At 45.1% G+C, this 17,995-nt stretch overlaps 1 protein-coding gene across 1 annotated transcript; it reads left to right on the top strand.

The window, feature by feature from the left end:
- Positions 1-1,480: 1,480 nt before the first annotated feature.
- LOC126541444 (ipis-1-like) lies at positions 1,481-17,060 on the top strand. The gene is made up of 4 exons (XM_050188181.3): positions 1,481-2,012; positions 7,439-7,606; positions 12,865-13,029; positions 16,714-17,060. The coding sequence occupies exons 1-4, from the start codon at positions 1,719-1,721 to the stop codon at positions 16,996-16,998; spliced, it is 912 nt and encodes a 303-aa protein (XP_050044138.3). The 5' UTR covers positions 1,481-1,718; the 3' UTR covers positions 16,999-17,060.
- Positions 17,061-17,995: the final 935 nt, after the last annotated feature.

Here is a 17,995-nt window from a genome sequence, read left to right as displayed (position 1 = left end):
GTCCCAACGATTAGACTGGAACATTCCACGATTGATGTATAAAAGCCGACGCGCTTGACCCGTTGATCAGATTTCGACGATCGCCGACCGTGTTCGCCGCTATCGTTGTGCTATAAGTGTAGCCTGTTTCGTGGGCACAGGTTCGCCCAATAAAAGTTAGTTTTGTCGTTCAGAGTATTGCTACTGTGTTCTTCAACGTCACCACCACGTGACAATATGATACTTCCCACTTGTATCTTGAGATACTTCAATACATTCGCAAATTTCTTACTATGGATCTACATATATAATGTAGCAGGAAACGCGTAAGCACGAAAATGTTTGCTTGGACATTTCTTAACTACGACCAACCTTGTTTCATTTGAATAAAATGTCTGTTAGTATCTAAAAATGTTGCCTTTCTTGCTCAAAGCATAACCTTTTCATTCCGAAACAATTTATTGGGATTGCTTTAGCTACTTAACATAAAAACTATTCATACGCTGCGTTCAGCAGTGTTTGCTTGTCGCTTTTGTAATTGATTGGAGCCGCTGCTCTGCTTTTCGACCAGCTAGCGGCTCACCCTCTAAATACACGAACGTTGATAAGAAGCCTCTGCACGATGGCGCAAATATCACTGTGGTGTTTTGCTTTGTCTGTGAACGTATTACCGTTCACACAATACCGGATCAACGGACAGGTCTACAGCAACAAACACGCTGGTAGCGACATTTATTTTGACGCATCATGTATACAGAGAGCACGTAAAGTTGCAATGAGCTTTGATATTCTAATTACTTGCTGGCGTGAAGCGTTTGTTAGTGACATATTCATTGACGTGCAATCCGTTTACCATTTTTCTTCTACGAGAAAACTTGTGCAACCCAAAAACGTTTCATATACGCATGGTAGCGGCACAAAGCGTCGTAGGACACCACCGCCATTCACACTGCCACTTATAGCTCCGATTACCTGGTGATTTGTAACAGTAAGAAATTTAAGGGTGAGCTAAAAAAAGATACATATATCCAAGTAAAATAAACGGGTGGTTCCGTATCACACAAATACAGTGGTTACGTGAAAATACGATACAGGCGGTACCACCAATAGCTATGACATCTGAGCATGACGCACCTGTCAAGGTCAGACAGAAAATTCAGTGCCTGTGGAAATCCTGGTTTCTTAGTGGCAGCAGTATCAGCTTGAGAAGCGGAGTTCATCCAACGTTTATAGTTTCGCACGCTGATGTTGCGATACCAGTATCTTGTATCTTAAGATGCACGATACATTCTTCCATGCATAGGAAATACAGATACCGATACACTTTCTGCCAGAAGGATCATGATACAGATACAAGATACCCAAAGAGTATCTGAGATAGTATGTAAGATACATGTATCTTCGATACTGCCCACCACTGCATGCAATAGTTCATTACCTGCTCTTTGAAAAATGCAGCAAATTGACGAGTAATCGCGCAAGTAGGCGTTTAGACAGGGCAGTCTGCCCTTTTCTGCCCATGTTCCTTTTCGTCTCGGTGACTAAGCGTGTTCACGCTCGTCCGCTTCACCAATGTGTCCTTAGCCATACTGAAATTCTTAATTCCGTTATCCCGTCTTCCTTCGCAGGTGACGCGCCTGTTGCACCTCAAGTCGCTAGACGCGAGTGTGTCGGCGTACTTCGTGCGTCGTGACCGCGTCGTGCCGCGCTGTCGCAACGACGGTGTACACTCGTTTGACATGGCCTACCAGACCGTCGTGCACTACGACTACCACCGGGTAGGTAACGAAGACGACAACGTAAGGGCGTCGGCGTTCAGTCCCACGACCGTGCGCGCGTCTCGCATGCCGTGGGACTTCGAGCGTGAGCCGGAGTCTAGCCGAGCCGACGCGGACCACCACGCTCGATGCTACGCACCGTCTTTCGCGCCCGATGAAATCCTGCCCAAGGGCACGGTGACAGAGTCGACGCACCTGTTGCTGCTCAGTGTGATCGACTTCGAAGGCTCCTGGAAATGCCCGTTACAGGCCAAGGTAACCAGAGCTTTAAGCGAAGCTTTCTTTAACCACTTTACGGAAGTTTGGCGTCGTTGTTTGGTTTGTCGCCGAGTAAGCTGGGCCGACCCCAAAGACCACTTCCCTCGCGACAACGAGGCATGCACCTAGGTGTGCCCTTTTGCCCGCTCTGCCAGGCTCTGTCGAGAAGCACTCGTGCCGAGAGCGAGAGAGAGGGTGACGTGGCGTCTCGCGATGTCCTCTCCCCTCACGCAACACCTGGCGCGCTATCGCTGCAGCAGGTATTCCCTGGTGTACCTTTCGCCCACTGTGCTCCGTCGAGGAGCAGCTTGTGACGCATCCAGTGGAAACTCCGGCAAGGCGCACTCATGATGCGGCGTCGCAGCAAACGGCAATTCGAGCTTAGGGGCCGTTTCACTGCTACAGAGGACAGACGCCGGCTTTTTCGCTCAATGGGCCATTTGACGCTTTCGCATCATAACTAGGCTAATTTGGTCCTCCGATGCTGCGACCAGTGCAGGGTATGGGTCGCCTCGCAAGGATTTTAAGCTTTTTTTTTATTGCGATAGCAATTATATGGACACTCCAGGCGCATTTCTGCCGTTGCCGTAGGCGTGGCCGCGAGGTTCGGTATGAAGTCCAAGGGCGATAAAATCTTCACCGCACGCCGTGTGTTGTATGTCTGGGTGAAAACGTGCGAGGGTGAGCTGGCGATCGCGGCTCAATCTCGCGCACGCAAGCGATGAAAGCGGCGAGAAAGAGCGCTGTCTTCCGTTGCGCGCAAGGATCCGGGTGGAGGGTAGGGAGGGGGGCGCGTTCTACTCTTGGCGGCCCTGGCGGCCGCGCCCGTACGCCCGGGCCGCTGTACCTTGAAAGCCATATGCAACGAGGACAGAGTCCGCGGCGCGCTGTGTTTTCGCGGCTTAGTTCGCGTTGATGCGAGGCGCAGCACGAAGTCAATTCGCTCTCTGCCGCTGCCGCGCTTCCTAATCTTTAGCGTTTTGACAACGAGTTACCGCGGTCATCGAGTGAGATGGGTTCATGTTTCTTTGTGCGCGCGGGACACCATGGTTGTTAATTTAGTTAGTATGCCTATGTTTACAAGTGTATACGGCCGATAAAACTGCTATCCTTACTTCGTAAAGCCAGCTGTCCACTAATTTTCCATCGCAATCGATCCTTCGCCTTTCGTGCGAAACTGCGACATTTTTTTTTACGTGTTAGCAATAGGAATGTCAAAGTGAAAAAAAAGTGTACGTGTGTGAAGTGTGGAGCCAGTCACGTGGTATAATAGAAAGTGGATGGCAGAGTTTATAAGTGTAGATATATATAGTGCAGCTAATGATGGGTCTGTTAAATTATCAGGTTTTACGTGCCAAAACCACTTTCTGATTATGAGGCACGCCGTAGTGCGGGACTCCGGAAATTTGGACCACCTGGGGTTCTTTAACGTGCACCTAAATCTAAGCGCACGGGTGTTTTCGCATTTCGCCCCCATCGAATTGCGGCCGCCATGGCCGGGATTCGATCCCGCGACCTCGTGCTTAGCAACCTTGAGCGGGCCTCTGACAGTGGCCCGCTCAGGGCCACTGTCAGTTGCATTTCGCTTCTCGAATAGGCAAGAGATGTGTCGAGTGAGCTCCTGGAGAACACTTTGCAATATGGTGAACGCGGTTTAACTCATGCATATGGGATCTCAGAGATGGGCGACGTAATGCTGATGCATTTCTCTCACATTTACCCCTAATTTTTTTTAGGAAGCCGACCTTGGCGGCAGGTCGATCTTATAATGCTATCGCATTACTGTCGCTTTGTGCAGCTTCTTTCTCATAGAATTTCCTACAATAATTACTACAAGGAAATGTGGCGTTGCACTCATTCAGTGACCAGGGCAATGACAGGCAGTATGTGAATTTGTCTGATCTTCGTGCTTGTGGATTCAGACGTTCTTATGGCTTTGTTTATTACGCTTTATCTGCCTTCGTTGTCCTAAACTTCATAGCCATCTATACTTTTCTAAGTGCACAACACTCTGCGAACATGCATAGTCGCTACTAATTGCGGTGGTTCAGCCTCTCGAGGTCTCCAAATCGAAACGCCCCAAGCCTCTGAACCCGCTGGCTTGCCCGCGAGAAATTCATAAGGGCGTCCTACGCTGGAAGATGCATGCTTCCGTGGCGTAATGGTTTCAATGGGGGGCTTCTGCGCTTGAGGTCCTGCGTTCGAATCCGTTCTACGGAAAATTGTAATAATGTTTACTTAATTACGCGATACATAACACTTTGCTCAAAATGACGGGTTTTAAAAGTCACGAAGCTGCTTGAAGCCAGAAGGACGAAATTTAGGCAAATCCGTGTACTACCCATCATTCCAATGCTTGCTCAACCACCCCGCTTGCAGCTCCTCTATACAATAGCGCCAGAGTTCTCTCTAGTAATCACAGTATCAACCTCTGTGTTCTTTGCATCTACTTCCAGCTATGGCGTCGGTGCCTCGCTGGAAAATATTTGCGAGCAAGATATTTGCCGCCGCTCATACTACCTATGAACGCTCATATTGTGCAAGATCGTACTAGATTACTTCAGCCCCGTAATAGGAAGGAGAGAAATGCCGAGTGGTCGAATAGCTTCGAAGGTTACGTCAAGGTACCATGCTGGATGTTGCATCATACATAAGTTAACCCGTCCTCGAATGCTCTTGATTTAGAATGTTGCTGGTCAATAATCACGTCTGTCAGAGGGGTCGACTACGCATGCGACCTAACCTACTACTTGTGTTCTTTCGACTGCGTGTTGTGAATTGTCCCACGATGCTTTCCACGCGCAAACGTCAACGAGCTGTCTTCTTAGGCATCTCACGTAATGCAGATTGCACCAAAGATGAGCTAGAAAAGCGTTTGTGATGGACTCCCTTACATGGGGATTAGGGTTGGGCGGTGGTTGAGATTTCCATGGTGTGTCGTTGACGAACGCTGGCGTGGGGATCGGCGTCCGGAATGCACTATAAATTGTGGTTTTTATCACTCCGCACTTAATTGCTCTCCGTAGTTCCACTGTGTCAAGAGAGAGAGAGAGACAAAAGGAAGGAAAGACAGGGAGGTTAGCCAGTGTAAATACCGGCTGGCTACCCTGTGCTGGGGAAAGGGGTAAAGGGAATAAAAGGAGAAGGAAGAGAGAAGAAAAAAAAAACAAGAAAAATGCACACAGTAACGCGATGTTACGCGCAACGATGTGAATTGTGCGAACGACTTTGACTATCCACTGTGTCAAATTTTCAAATGAACAGTAGGGCAAACAACATGTGCCGCTTGAAGACAAAGTGCCATTCAACCCTACATAAAGCTGTATCAGGTGGATACATACATATTGGACGCGGCATACAACTGCCTCAAACCAATTTTCTTTTTCTGAATAGGCTTGCATTAAAACCTCCGTGGGTCTTGCAGAACAATTGCAGAACCAAGCCTCACGACTGGAATCGTTCTAAACATTTGATTGATGATTTAGTACTGTGCACAGCGCTTGTGTGACGCGACACCAAGCGCGCATGTTTTGGATTCCCTGAACTTTCTAACTTCCGTTGATGATACACTGCCGAGCTTGTAAACAAGAGAAATATCTAGCGTAGCGCTGTAGTTTGCAATCGCCGTTACAGCCTGGCCATCCAAAAACTTGGTGCACATTCACGGCGCGCTGTGCCTGCAGCAGGCATGGGTGGCTTTGATTTGCCGCCAGCAAGTGCAAAACTGGCATAAGGCTACAGCTTGTCAAGCTATGATAAATTTATGAAATGTGCGAGTGGCTGCAGTTGCGGACAGCGCAGTAACTCTTGATTAGTAAGCCGTGCCCGCCATCACATGGCAACGTTACCTTCTTTTTGAGGCCGCACTTTTAATGAGACACATTCTTCTTCGAGTGCCGCCGCTGTGTATCGGGTGTGTGGGCGAGGTATTTCACTGCTTTGGTGGGCCGATCCCGGTGATAGTATAGCCTATCCGGGCATTCTCGTGGGCAGTTCCTTGTGATAGTGCAGTTTGAAATTACGTGCCACTGGGACAACTGGGCATGCGCACTGAGCCCACTGGGCATGTGCCACAGGGTTTAAGTGCTTGCAATGGTATATCTGGCAGTTAGAACACTGCCTTGCTTATTATAAATAGAAGTGCCCTTCAGCATATAATCTATACATAATCGTTCTCCACACAACATTTGCATTATTCATACAACCATTTTCTACAAATCATGAATGCTTCGCATAAGGCAGACGGCAAATGCGTTTAAAGGTTCCAGGTAGCTTTGTCTTTGTCGCTATGATGACATCACAATATGATTTAATGCTGGATTTCTATACCGTTCTGTGATAAACTAAACCGAAACATTAAACACAAGATACGCTTGGAGAGGGGGTTAACCGAGGGTCCAGATTTTTATTAGTCATATCATAAGAAGCCAACAAACACTGACACCAAGGACAACATAGGGGAAATTACTTGTGTTTAATAAATGAAATAAGGAAACGATAAATTAATGGAAATTAGAGTGGATGAAAAAACAGCTTGCCGCAGGTGGGAACCGAACCCACCTGCGGCAAGCTGTTTTTTCATCCACTTTAATTTTCCATTAATTTATCGTTTCCTTATTTCATTTATTAAACACAAGTAATTTCCCCTATGTTGTCCTTGGTGTCAGTGTTTGTTGGCTTCTTATGATAAGATACGCTTGCGTTACACGTAGCATACACGTGCCTGATTAAGCGGTATCCACAACTGCAACCATTTCAATGAATGAATTCTGTTTTAGGCGCCATAACCATGATTTGATTATGAAGCACGCCGTAGTGGGGAACTCCGGTATAATTTTGACTACCAAGGAATCTTTAACGTGCCCCCAATGCACGGGGCACGGGCGTTTTCGCATTTCGCCCCTATCGAAATGCGGCCGCCGCGGCCAGCATTTGATTCCTATACCTCGTGCTTAGCAGCGCGACAGCATAGCCGCTAAGCCACCGCGGCGGGTCACGGCCATTATCGCGCATGGATCCATTGAAAGAGCGCCACGGAGGCTATTTTGCTCTTTTACGTATTGCTGGTTCCCTTTTGAATTTCTATGTAACACAAAGTCTTGTTAGAAAAATTCTTACAGCTGATATACTGTCTCGCTCGAGAAATTCTTACAGTCGAATTTCAACGGTCTGTTAAGATTGCACGTAGTCACCTAGAAAGCAAAAAAAAAAAAAAAAACTAAGCATATGGTGTAGCGCACGGTGAGTTCTAAGGCTGCACAAGTTTTCTTGAGGAGGTTTAGCAAAGGTTTCATTGGCGGATCACTATAGAGATCTGCCCAATGGAATTTGTAGGAAAAAACGAAACACTGCATCTGATGAGTTGTGTCGTTCTTGTTGTAATGCCCTCGTGTTTCTCTCTTTGACTTATGTTACATGCTCAGGCCGTGGAGCAAGGGTTCTTCTACGAAAGTCCCCGTGCCCCAATCACGGTGGGCGCGATGAAGATGACTGGGCGGTTTAGAGTGTTCGATGCCAGCAACAACTTCGGCGCCATGGTGATTGAAGTACCCTACGAAGGTCCGAAAGGCACCTTCAGTTTGCACACGAAGGTGGGGCTTGAATGAGTTGATTTTATCGATGCGATGAGTCTGAAAAGCGCTGTCGCTATTACTCTCCGCAATGTAGCCAAATTATGTACTGCCAGAGAGTGGCTGGTGCGCATTTTGTTGAACGCGGTAATCACAAAAGCAGCACTCGTGCCTGTCTTAGGCTACCATGCGCTTCTGGCATCTCAAGTGTCCACTTGACTATACTTTGCCCGGGCACAAATATGTCAGCATGATTAACTCAGTGCTACAAAAAAATGTTTCTGCCATAAGGGCAGTGGTAATGTGAAAATTTATTCTGGTTGTTGCAGTAGTTTGCAAAAGTAGTTGGTCTAGCAGCATTAGCGATAGCGAACATTTCACCTGTCAGACAGAACAGATCAAAACCCAGCAGCAAAAAGAGACACGCCCTGAAGATAACATGTGCCGTCACAAATGTCTTGATAGTTTGTTCACCTGTGTCGCAGCATCTCTAATCCAAAGCAAGACTTGACAATGCTTCAAGGCCATTGCGATTTCCTTAGACTCATGCACGGACGAAAGAAAAACAATTCTGGCTCTCTCTTATACAAAAGTAGATGTACGCATGAATTGGCAACTGGCAATGCAGATTGATTGGATATGGTACTAGCTACAATCTTAAAATGGGTCTAGTGCATGTTCCCAACAGCACAACCCACTACACCATACCACAGCACACCATATTGTGCACTGTTCCATATGAACGCTGTCCACCTAGAAGAAGAAAACCTGGCGAAGGCCGCGCGACAGGCAGCGAAAGACGCCAGGGAGACGGAGCGCACTTCCCGGCTATAAGAAGAATGAAATGAATTCTGGTCTTTCACGTGCCAAAACCAAGATTTGATTATGAGGTAGGCCGTAGTGGGAGACTCTGGATTAATTTTGACCGCTAGAGAATATTTAATGCGCCCGCAATGCACAGGACATGGGCGTTTTAGCATTCCGCCTCCATCAAAATGCGGCCGCCGCGGCCGGGATTTGATCCCGCGACCTCCTGCTTAGCAGCTCGACACTATAACCGCTAAGCCACCATGGTGAGTAGAAGCGCCTGAAGGAGGCGCCAATCAGCGTGGCGCCATCTCTCGAGGCGACGCAATACCCACGCCGCGGAAGTCGCGGGTCGCTGGCGTTCAGTGCTCAGCGCCAAAAGATGACAAGGAAGTGCCCTCTAACTGCCTTTTGGACGCCGCTATTGGAAATGATAAATAAAACTTCAGCTTGAAAGTTACAGCTTGAGTCATATTGTGAACAAGCATTAGGAAGAACTCGGAAGCAATATGTTTTGCAACTTGTTTGGGCAATAGCTAGCGTATATAATGCAGTCCTGTACAAAGGGTTGGGAGCCAGAGACCACATTTTTTTAATGTTTTGACTGGTTGCCCGGATCACATTTTGTTCTCGCAACTTGCCCGCTCTGGCAACTGCTCTGGCAACTGCTCTGGCTTTTGGTTGAAGGGCACTTGAAGGTCGTCTACAACGGGAGCTAAAAGCGTTTCATGCTTTGAAAGAGGTTGGAAGGGAGAATTATGCCATGCGATCACTGCGGCCTTCAAAAAGCAACCCCTTCTGACGCTGTTCTCACCATGCTTTAATTGGCTAAATGCGCGCATAATCCGTTGAATCCTGGGAGGATATGTAGAATATGGCTTGGCTCGTGGCAGGTTTAAGTACCTTTGGCCGCCACCGCTTTCTCCATCCCACGTCTCTTGATTTCTACTCGCAGCATTTAATGCCTTTAGTTTCCAGCCTCAATACCTCAGAATACGAGTGGTTTCTTTCAGCGGCTCCAAATTAAAAAAAAGAAAATGCATGTGGTAGATAGCACACTTTTATTCCTTGAATTAAACTACTCTATGAGGCAGGCATTACTTTTACGAGACATCGAAGTGCTTATTTCAATAAGAAGCACAATTGCGCTATTTAACTTATTTATTGCTTTAAGACACATATTGTAATTCACGAATTGTAGTCGGTGAGTTCGCAAATGAAACGTGTCCATTTGGAACAAATTCTAAGGATGACACCAGTTTCGAGATACTAATATTCGAAGTGTGCGATGAAATGAATTGGGGTTCCAGTTACTTTTGCGCTGTAATCCATAAAACGGCGTTTTCTTCGAAGAGTGGAAGAACAGCGCATTTTAACCGCAGGTTTGACGGTGCATATCTCAATAGCAATGCCTTCCTCAGAACTCGTTCTTAGTGAATATTCTTTGCCAACTCACAATCCACAATTCATAAATTACAATATATGATGTAAGTTAGTAAAAAGCCTAATTAGTAAAGTTTTGTTAATTAGCCCATTACACACTTCAATGCTTATGAGAGTAATATCCAGCTCACTGTGTAATTCAGTTGAAGGGTTAAAACTGTGCTACCTGGCACAGGTGATTCGTAAAACTTTGGTGCAGCTAAAAAGAACACTTAGTTCGCCGTCTCAATGACAACACTAAATTCGGAACATCCGCACGCTTGCGGACGCTCGTTGTAACCTCTGAGCGTTGCCAGGCAGAGAAGCAGAGGACGAACTCAGCGTGAACGGGAGCAGTCACACGGGTCACTTACACGATCGCTTGCCATCAGGTGCTTGGGTGCTTTTCCTATGATTGACCTTTATTTTTGGTCAATCATTTTCAAGATTGTCATGCGATGCTCCTTCAACACCTTTTTTCCTTTTTACCATGCCCTTGTATGTCCCTCAAACAACTCGGTGGTCATAGCGTACAACAATATGAGGGCACCGAAGCTATTCGAGACGACACTTGGCAGTGACATCAATACTATATAGTAATAAATACTACAGTAATAAATGCTATACTAATAAGCTAAATGAGTGTAAATTTAATTTGAGAGAATAGCGGAACATAGCAAATTCGCTAACAGGCAGACAAACGAAACACAACATAGACGAAAGCATAAGAAATAATTTCCACAGAAGACAAATCGATGAAATAGCAAACGAATTTAATAACTGCTTTGTAAATACTGTTAAGAAATTTAAGAAAAATTTTTCTAACGCTGCATATGACTTAACAATCAAATCAGGCGTCAACTCTGCATATTTGAGTGCGGTAACTGATCTCGATGTTCGGGATGTAATAAGGTCATTTTCTATTACTAGAATGCCAGGATATGATGGGACTCGATTTCGTGAGATATTCTTCAACTTTGCTTGTTTGAAGAGTGTGCTGCTATATATTTACTCTGAAGTACTTATAACGGGTAAGATTCCCAACGCAATGAAAATAGCTTTAATTGGACCAATGTGCAAAAACTGTAAAAGGCGACAGTTCGAATACTATAGATGTATAGCAATCTTGCCCACGTTGCCGTGTGTTCTAGAAAAGCTTATGCACAAGAAAATGGCTTCCTTTTGCGAAAAGTTTCATCTGTTGTCTAATTCACAGTATGGGTTTCGTTGCAAAAGAAGCACAGTCACGCTACTAGAAGATTTTGCAGACGTAGTTAACAGTGAACTAGATAAAAATAAGATAGCAATTGGGCTTTCTTTAGATCTGAAAAAAGTGTTCGACGCGTTAGATCACGAAGTACGCCTTGGAAAATTAGCTCAAATAGTATTCCGTGGGCCTTTCGTAGAGGTTTTTAAAGACTACTTCAAAAATTAATATCAGGTCGTTCGAATTCAAAATATAGACAGCGAATTAAGACACACAAAGCATGGAGTTCCACAAGGATCCGTACTAGGCTCACTGCTTTCTAATTTGTATGTGAGCGATTTAGCCCATCTAGCACTGCACTCAAATTTATACCAATTTGCGGATGATACTGCTTTAATATTACCCCATGAAAATTTTAATGAATGCATTACTTTGTTACAGGACGATACATACATAATAATGGCATGGTTTGAGAACAACTACATATTTGTGAACAAAGAAAAAACAGTTAATCTGCTTTCACAGCCCGTACAAAAACGTGCAGCTAACCGAACATCTCTTCTTGCATAGTGAATGCTGCATTGAGTGCTCTTGCCAAAATATGCAGTATGCCACAAATTTAAAGTACCTTGGTGTTATTTTCGATGAATATTTCTCATTTGTCAATCACATGCAGCATGCACCTAAAGGACTTCGAGCAGTATGTGCAGTCATGTACAAAATCAGATCAGTATGTGACGTTAGGTTAAGAAAACTGACATATAAGGCTCTAGGTGAAACCGTATTACGGTATGGCATTGCGATCTACGGACTTGCTTTGGCATATAGGCTAAACGTGTTAAATAGAAATAGAATAATACAAAAAATAACGAATAAGATAGCATACGGAACATACAGCAACTCCATCAGCCACAGTGAGCTGGTGGCAGAACTTGCTATTTTTGATGTTAAACAACTTCTTCTCTCGGTGGTATTTACGAAGCATTATTTTGATGAATCCTTTAAAACAAATAACATAAAAACTCGTGATCTGCACAAGACTGAGACATTCGTTCGGGCTAAAGCATCCACGAACTATGGTAAGAGAAGGAGATCATTTTATGTACCGTTCTACTTTAATAAAATACAAGTTCCCAAAGTATCGTCATTCAGGAAAACAAAAGATCTTGTACGTCGCACGGTTCTGACAAGTGGCTGAGAATAATAGAATAAGACCATGTGACAGCACTTTTTCTGATGAGCTTTCGCTAACAATTATATAGAACAGACTAGAGTAATATGGTTCTTTCTATGTGTATTGTGTTATTTTTACTTCCTAATAGTGATTGGTGACTACTACTCTTCCAAAACATTTACAACTGTACATGATGAAATAGAGGGTTGTGCTGTACATATATTTTGCTGCTGTAATATGTCTTTGCTTAAACTATTGCTCGTGCACGATCAAATACTAGAAATTAACCGAGCGATGGAGGAAAATGGAGAGGGAATGGAAGGGAGGAAGGAGGAAAATTGTCTACTTGTATTGTGCGTCGTTGAAGGCAAATACACAGTGGTTCACATAAAAGCATCGATGCTTTCGTGGACTACAGATTACTGTTTGTGGTACATATAAAAAATTTAAGTTTGCTCTTGAACTTTTTATTTTTTCTCTCGTCCTATTGTTTCCTCTGTTCTTAGAGCACAGGACTGTGTCATTCGGGCCAGAGCACTGCCCAGTCCCGCTCAAGAGCATCATTGTTTTGCCGGGCTGACAAAATATTTGATTGTATGTTTTATGTTCTAATAAAGAAAGGAAGAAGAAAGAAAGAAAGAACATGCAGGCTGCCCGAACGTTACGCAGGACAAAGATCCCAAAGTTGCCATGGTCCTCTTTATTCCCGCGGACATGGACGGCCTGGATGAGCTGGAACGTGCACTCAACGTGGCGAATGCCAGCGAAATATTGCGCCAGCTCCGCGAAGTGGACAACGTCGAGCTCACTCTGCCACTGTTCCGGACTAAGCAGGTCAGATTCATGATAACTGAGAGCTGCAGCTATAGCCATCCCACAGTTGAAGCCACAGCCGGCCTGCTAATCGAGCATACACTCGTCCTCCACACAAGCCGTTTTAAAAGCACACGCACCACGGGTCCTGTTCCAGTTTGGGGAATAGAAAAATTTTTGTTTCCGTACTTCACACGTTTCGTTATAATCTGAATTAGAATTAGCACGGCTTCACGGCGTATGCACACGCTGGTTCTCTCCCGGCTTGTCTGCATACGTGCAATAGGGCTGCACCTGTGCCATGCATCCCACCGGGGCATGCACATTCACAGGTTCGGCCGCTGAAGGAATGGTGAGTACGACATGAATTTGTGAAATTGGAAATTTCCATCCACCTGTACAAAGAAAATACATACGGGTTTCTCAGAAATAATTATTCGCAGCTGAAGAAAAACTTATTCTGGTCAGCTCCAATCCTAAAACGACCGCCCCTGAATAGCGTTGGTCCCGTCTTCAGTGCCCGCGGACCAAGACTATTTCTCCCATTGCGAAGCCTTTGTGTAAAACCCGTACGGGTTTCCTGTGTATGTTCTTGCTACTGTGGAGCGGATGACAGTCTTGTTTTTCATCTACCGCCTTGCGGATATTTGCAGAACAGCGTTGACTGGCCAAACGCGAATTTTTTTGTACGAGCGCGACTTCTTTCAGAAGGCACATCGCGATATGTCTTTATTGTTCTAAAGTTGTGGTTAAAATGCGTGGCATGCCATTCTTGATGCGCTTATTTATGTGATTAAGAGATTTCTGTTTACATCCAATTTATCACGTCATCATTATAGCGCATGAATAAGGCCCACCCACATGGAGCAGGGCTTATGCTCTTGGTTATGCGTCTGTGTCAGCCTACCTCCAAGATGTTAACGGCTGCAAGTTACAGATGCACACATGCTCAAGCGCTTGCTCCGGCTGTTACGTCAGAGTGTTTTATTTTTAATTAACGATAGAAAGGACTAAAACAACAGAATGAAAAATGGGCACAGGCGTCTCCCGGCCCGACACTCGGCTGTCCTTAGGGGCGAACTGTACCGGGGAAGAATCCCGTGCCATGCAAACCCCGACGAGCTCTGTGAGCGCAACAGAATCATCTCAAGTAGTTTTTATCTAAACATGACTCAGGTAGCACTTTTGACGGAGCGCTGTGGGACAACGGGTATGCCACTACAGATAGTGCGGGTATGCCAATAGTGCTTGTACAGCCGTGACACATCTGTAACGTCCGCTATTGTGCCGTATTACCTGTAGCGCCAAGAGTGGAGGTCGAACTATATAATTGGTCGAGACTAATGTGTCCCTACAGCTGCTAGTCATGTTTGTTTTGGTTCACGTGGATGCAAAGAAACAAAGACGCCGCTGTGACTCGTACATTTTGAATATGCCTATTACGTGGTAAGCCACAGACTGTAATAACACACTGCAGTCGCAAAATAGTACGTAACTATGGTAGAAATTGTGGGTGACAAATATTTTAGGCAGAGGCTACCTCGCACGTTTCAGGAACCCGCCGATCTCCCCTAGGAGTGATTATACGCACGTGTACCGCGCTTGTAATGCCAATGCCAGAGCGAATTCCGCGGACATCTGGTTCCACATATTTCCAAGCGCATATCTTCTTTTTGGTAAAAAAGCCAAGCACACTCGAATGAACGGCGAAGGTAATCTCGTACAGGTATCCAATTCAATTTTGGCAAAAGATAGGCACACTGCGGATTGCACTCAACTGTCTCACATTTCCTAGGTTATGAAAACTTGCGGCTTTTACACCATGAATATTGTGTTCACAAAGAACGTTGTTCGCTGGTATTCTGCCCGGAATACTGTGTGGCTTTCTGGTCGAAACCGCTGACCACAGTATCGTTCCCGGTAACGTCCTTCGCCATAAATGATTAGTTATGTAAAACCTTATGGCAGGTTAAAGCGCTGGCAGTTGTTGGATCTTTGATGTGGCGTAGTAGTATAGCGCTAGCTTTGATGCAGGCAACATCATGATATTTGTCACAGTGATTAAAGAAGGTCGCTGTCACACCTCAGAACTTCACCTGAGCTTTTTCTGACACTGTGGAAGTGAAAGCAATGCCACGTGACAAGTTACAATTTTTATTGGCCTAAGATAACGCCAATTAGCTAATTATGTATATGAAATAACGTGGAATCTTTTACTTTAGGCACCTTGCGCACAATGTTACATGTGTGTATAATGTGTGAAAGTTATGATAGGGGACGAGCGAGGGTGACGGGTTTCGTGAACTTTAATGTAATGCCAAAAGAAAAACTCAGGAGTGAAGGTAAGGGTGTAGCAGACTGTCAAGTCAGGAGGACATTTAAATTGAGGATAAGAAACCAGAAAAGAAGGTAATTGTCTGCCTCTCGTTATGATATGGAATATGCGGCAATTCATTCTTGTCTGAAATCTTTATTTGAGAGTCATCTTACTCTAGCATATATTATCTGCAGTCTCTTATAAAATTGTTCTAGAAAGGTTGGCCTTGTTTTTCCAGAGAAATACATGCTGTGGCTTTCACAATAAGCCGCGCCATTCACTTACTGCTTGAAAAGTACTTCCGCAAGTATTTCGCCGATTAAATCAATGATTCTCGTGAATATCACTCCCGTGTTTCTGGTCATTCAAATGCCATAGCTAGGCTAACTTATACACTAACAGACACGTTTAAATTCGAAACTCTTACTCGACTTCATTAACGAAAGCTTTATAAATGTCATCAGAGTTTGCCACAAGAAACTGCTGTAGGTACACCTGCAACCCAGTACTTTCGAGATGACATTGAAAGTGGCGGATTATAATACATTAGTTGCGGAATGAATGAATGAATGAATGAATGAATGTTTACTTGGCCACGTGCTATCACTTGTTTGTTTTGATGAACGTTTTTGAATAATAGTGAAGAGAACTAGGGAGCTTTCCAGTTGTCTGTCTGTGCTGTCCTGTCTCGTCTACTCGGCATGGTCTAGGACGTCGTTAACGTCTGAGGCGTATATATGAGTTCTCTTCCCACGTATGATTCTCTTTTCACATGTGGCGACATACACTGTCTAATACAGTGGCTTGCAAAACTCATCAGCGTGTCTCGACTCTGCTGAGTGGAGGGTAGCGCCACTGCATTGATTGTTATAGCAAGTGCACTTTGTTGAGGTTCCTCGGTGACATCTGCGATGAGAAGTTTCTCAGAAAGCATTCCTACACTCCAGCGCCTTCAAGGAGACGATGAAATCGCCTTAAAATGGCTTCGTCATCCTCCTCGTCCTTCAGCTCCACTTGGACTGCACTTCTGCGTTATGCTAGGGCTCCTGGGGTCGAGAAAAAAAAACGAAAGAAAAAAAAAAGAGCTTTCTGGTTTCTGGCTTCATTGGACGCCTATGCGTCTGCCTAGCCTTCGATCGACAGGCCCCCTTCAGCTACAGAAATTCATTTCGTTCCCTAAAGCTTGATCAGAAAATTAAAGCTGGGAATCCCCGAGGAATGCTTTTTTAAGCACAGTGGATATTTAAGTGGGTTAGTGAACCTCGCCGGCAAAATAAAGGAGAAGTGCCGACTCGAGGCACGTTTCTAGGCCAAATACAGACTGTACAATGGCCAGGGGCTTTATGACTACGACCGCAAGTAACTAGTTGTGTCTTCTCCAAACACAGGTCATCGACTTGAAGCAGACACTTACCTCGCTCGGCTTCGAAGCGTGGCACACGGACCAACTGCAATCTCTGAACCCGAGTAAGCCGGGCCCTCCCGCCGTAAGCGCTGCTATACACGCGGCCGCTTTCCGCGTCTGCACCAAAGGCGCCGCTCCTCAGAAGACCGAGTCGAAGAGGAAGGCGACACGCCGTTTCTCCGTGGACCGGCCTTTCTTGTTCATGGTGACGTGCAGCGACCCGGACGCGGTGCTTCTGCTGGGTTCGGTGAAGCACATCAATTGGTAGATGGAAACTGCACGCGCGGTACTCGCTCCAATGTGAAGGTAGAAATTAAAGGCGTGTACTCGCACATTTCGTGCAAGGGATGATGTGGTGAACTAGTGATGAACAGGATACAAATGCTTCGTCTATAGCTAGCGATGAAGTTAGAAGAGACTTGCAGGACATGTCCCGGGAAAACACGGCCGTAGAAGGCGGAATCACGCTCTAGTTAATCAAAGATGGGGGAGATATTATAATTGAAAAACTTGCGGCCCTTTATACGCAACGCCTCCCAAGTGTACCGGAGAGCTGGAAGAATACCAACATTATACTTGTCTACAAGGAAGGAGACGTTGAAGAATTGTAGAATTATAGGTCCGTTGGCTTGCTTTTATTATTGTATAACATATTCACCAAGTTAATTTTCAATAGAACCAGCGCAACACTTGGCCTCAATCAACCAATAGAACAGGCTGGTTTCAGGAATGAATATTTTATAATGGATCAGATCCTTGTCATCCACCTCGTAATTCATAAATCTGTGGAGTATAATGAACCCCACGGTATGGCTTTCATAGATTGTGAAAATGCATTTGATTCAGTAGAGATAATAGCAGGTATAGAAGCATTATGTAATTAAGGAGTATAGGAGGCATACGTGAATATCTTGGGAAATTTCTACAAAGATTTCATAGCTACCGTGTGATAAGCATAAAATTACTTATAAAAAAGAGGCCGGGCAAGGAGAGACAATCTGTCCAATGCTGTTCACTGCATACTTGGAGGAGTACGGATTCAAGCTATTATAGACTAGGATGGCTTTATCAAATGATTGCGGGCCTTAACCGAGAAAGTGTAAGAGTGGGTCAAAAATTAACATGCAGAAGTTAATAAATCATGTTCAATGGCCTTGCAAGGGAACAAGAATTCAAGATTGCCAGTCAGCCTCTATAGAGCTTGTGCATGCGCACGCTTATCTAGGTTAATTACTCAAAGGGGACCCTGGTCATGAGAAGGAAAT

Source organism: Dermacentor andersoni, chromosome 2, assembly GCF_023375885.2.
Source record: "Dermacentor andersoni chromosome 2, qqDerAnde1_hic_scaffold, whole genome shotgun sequence".
Lineage (NCBI taxonomy): Eukaryota > Metazoa > Arthropoda > Arachnida > Ixodida > Ixodidae > Dermacentor > Dermacentor andersoni.
Note: the sequence above shows the minus strand (reverse complement) of the source record. Positions and strands in the feature narration are given on the sequence as shown.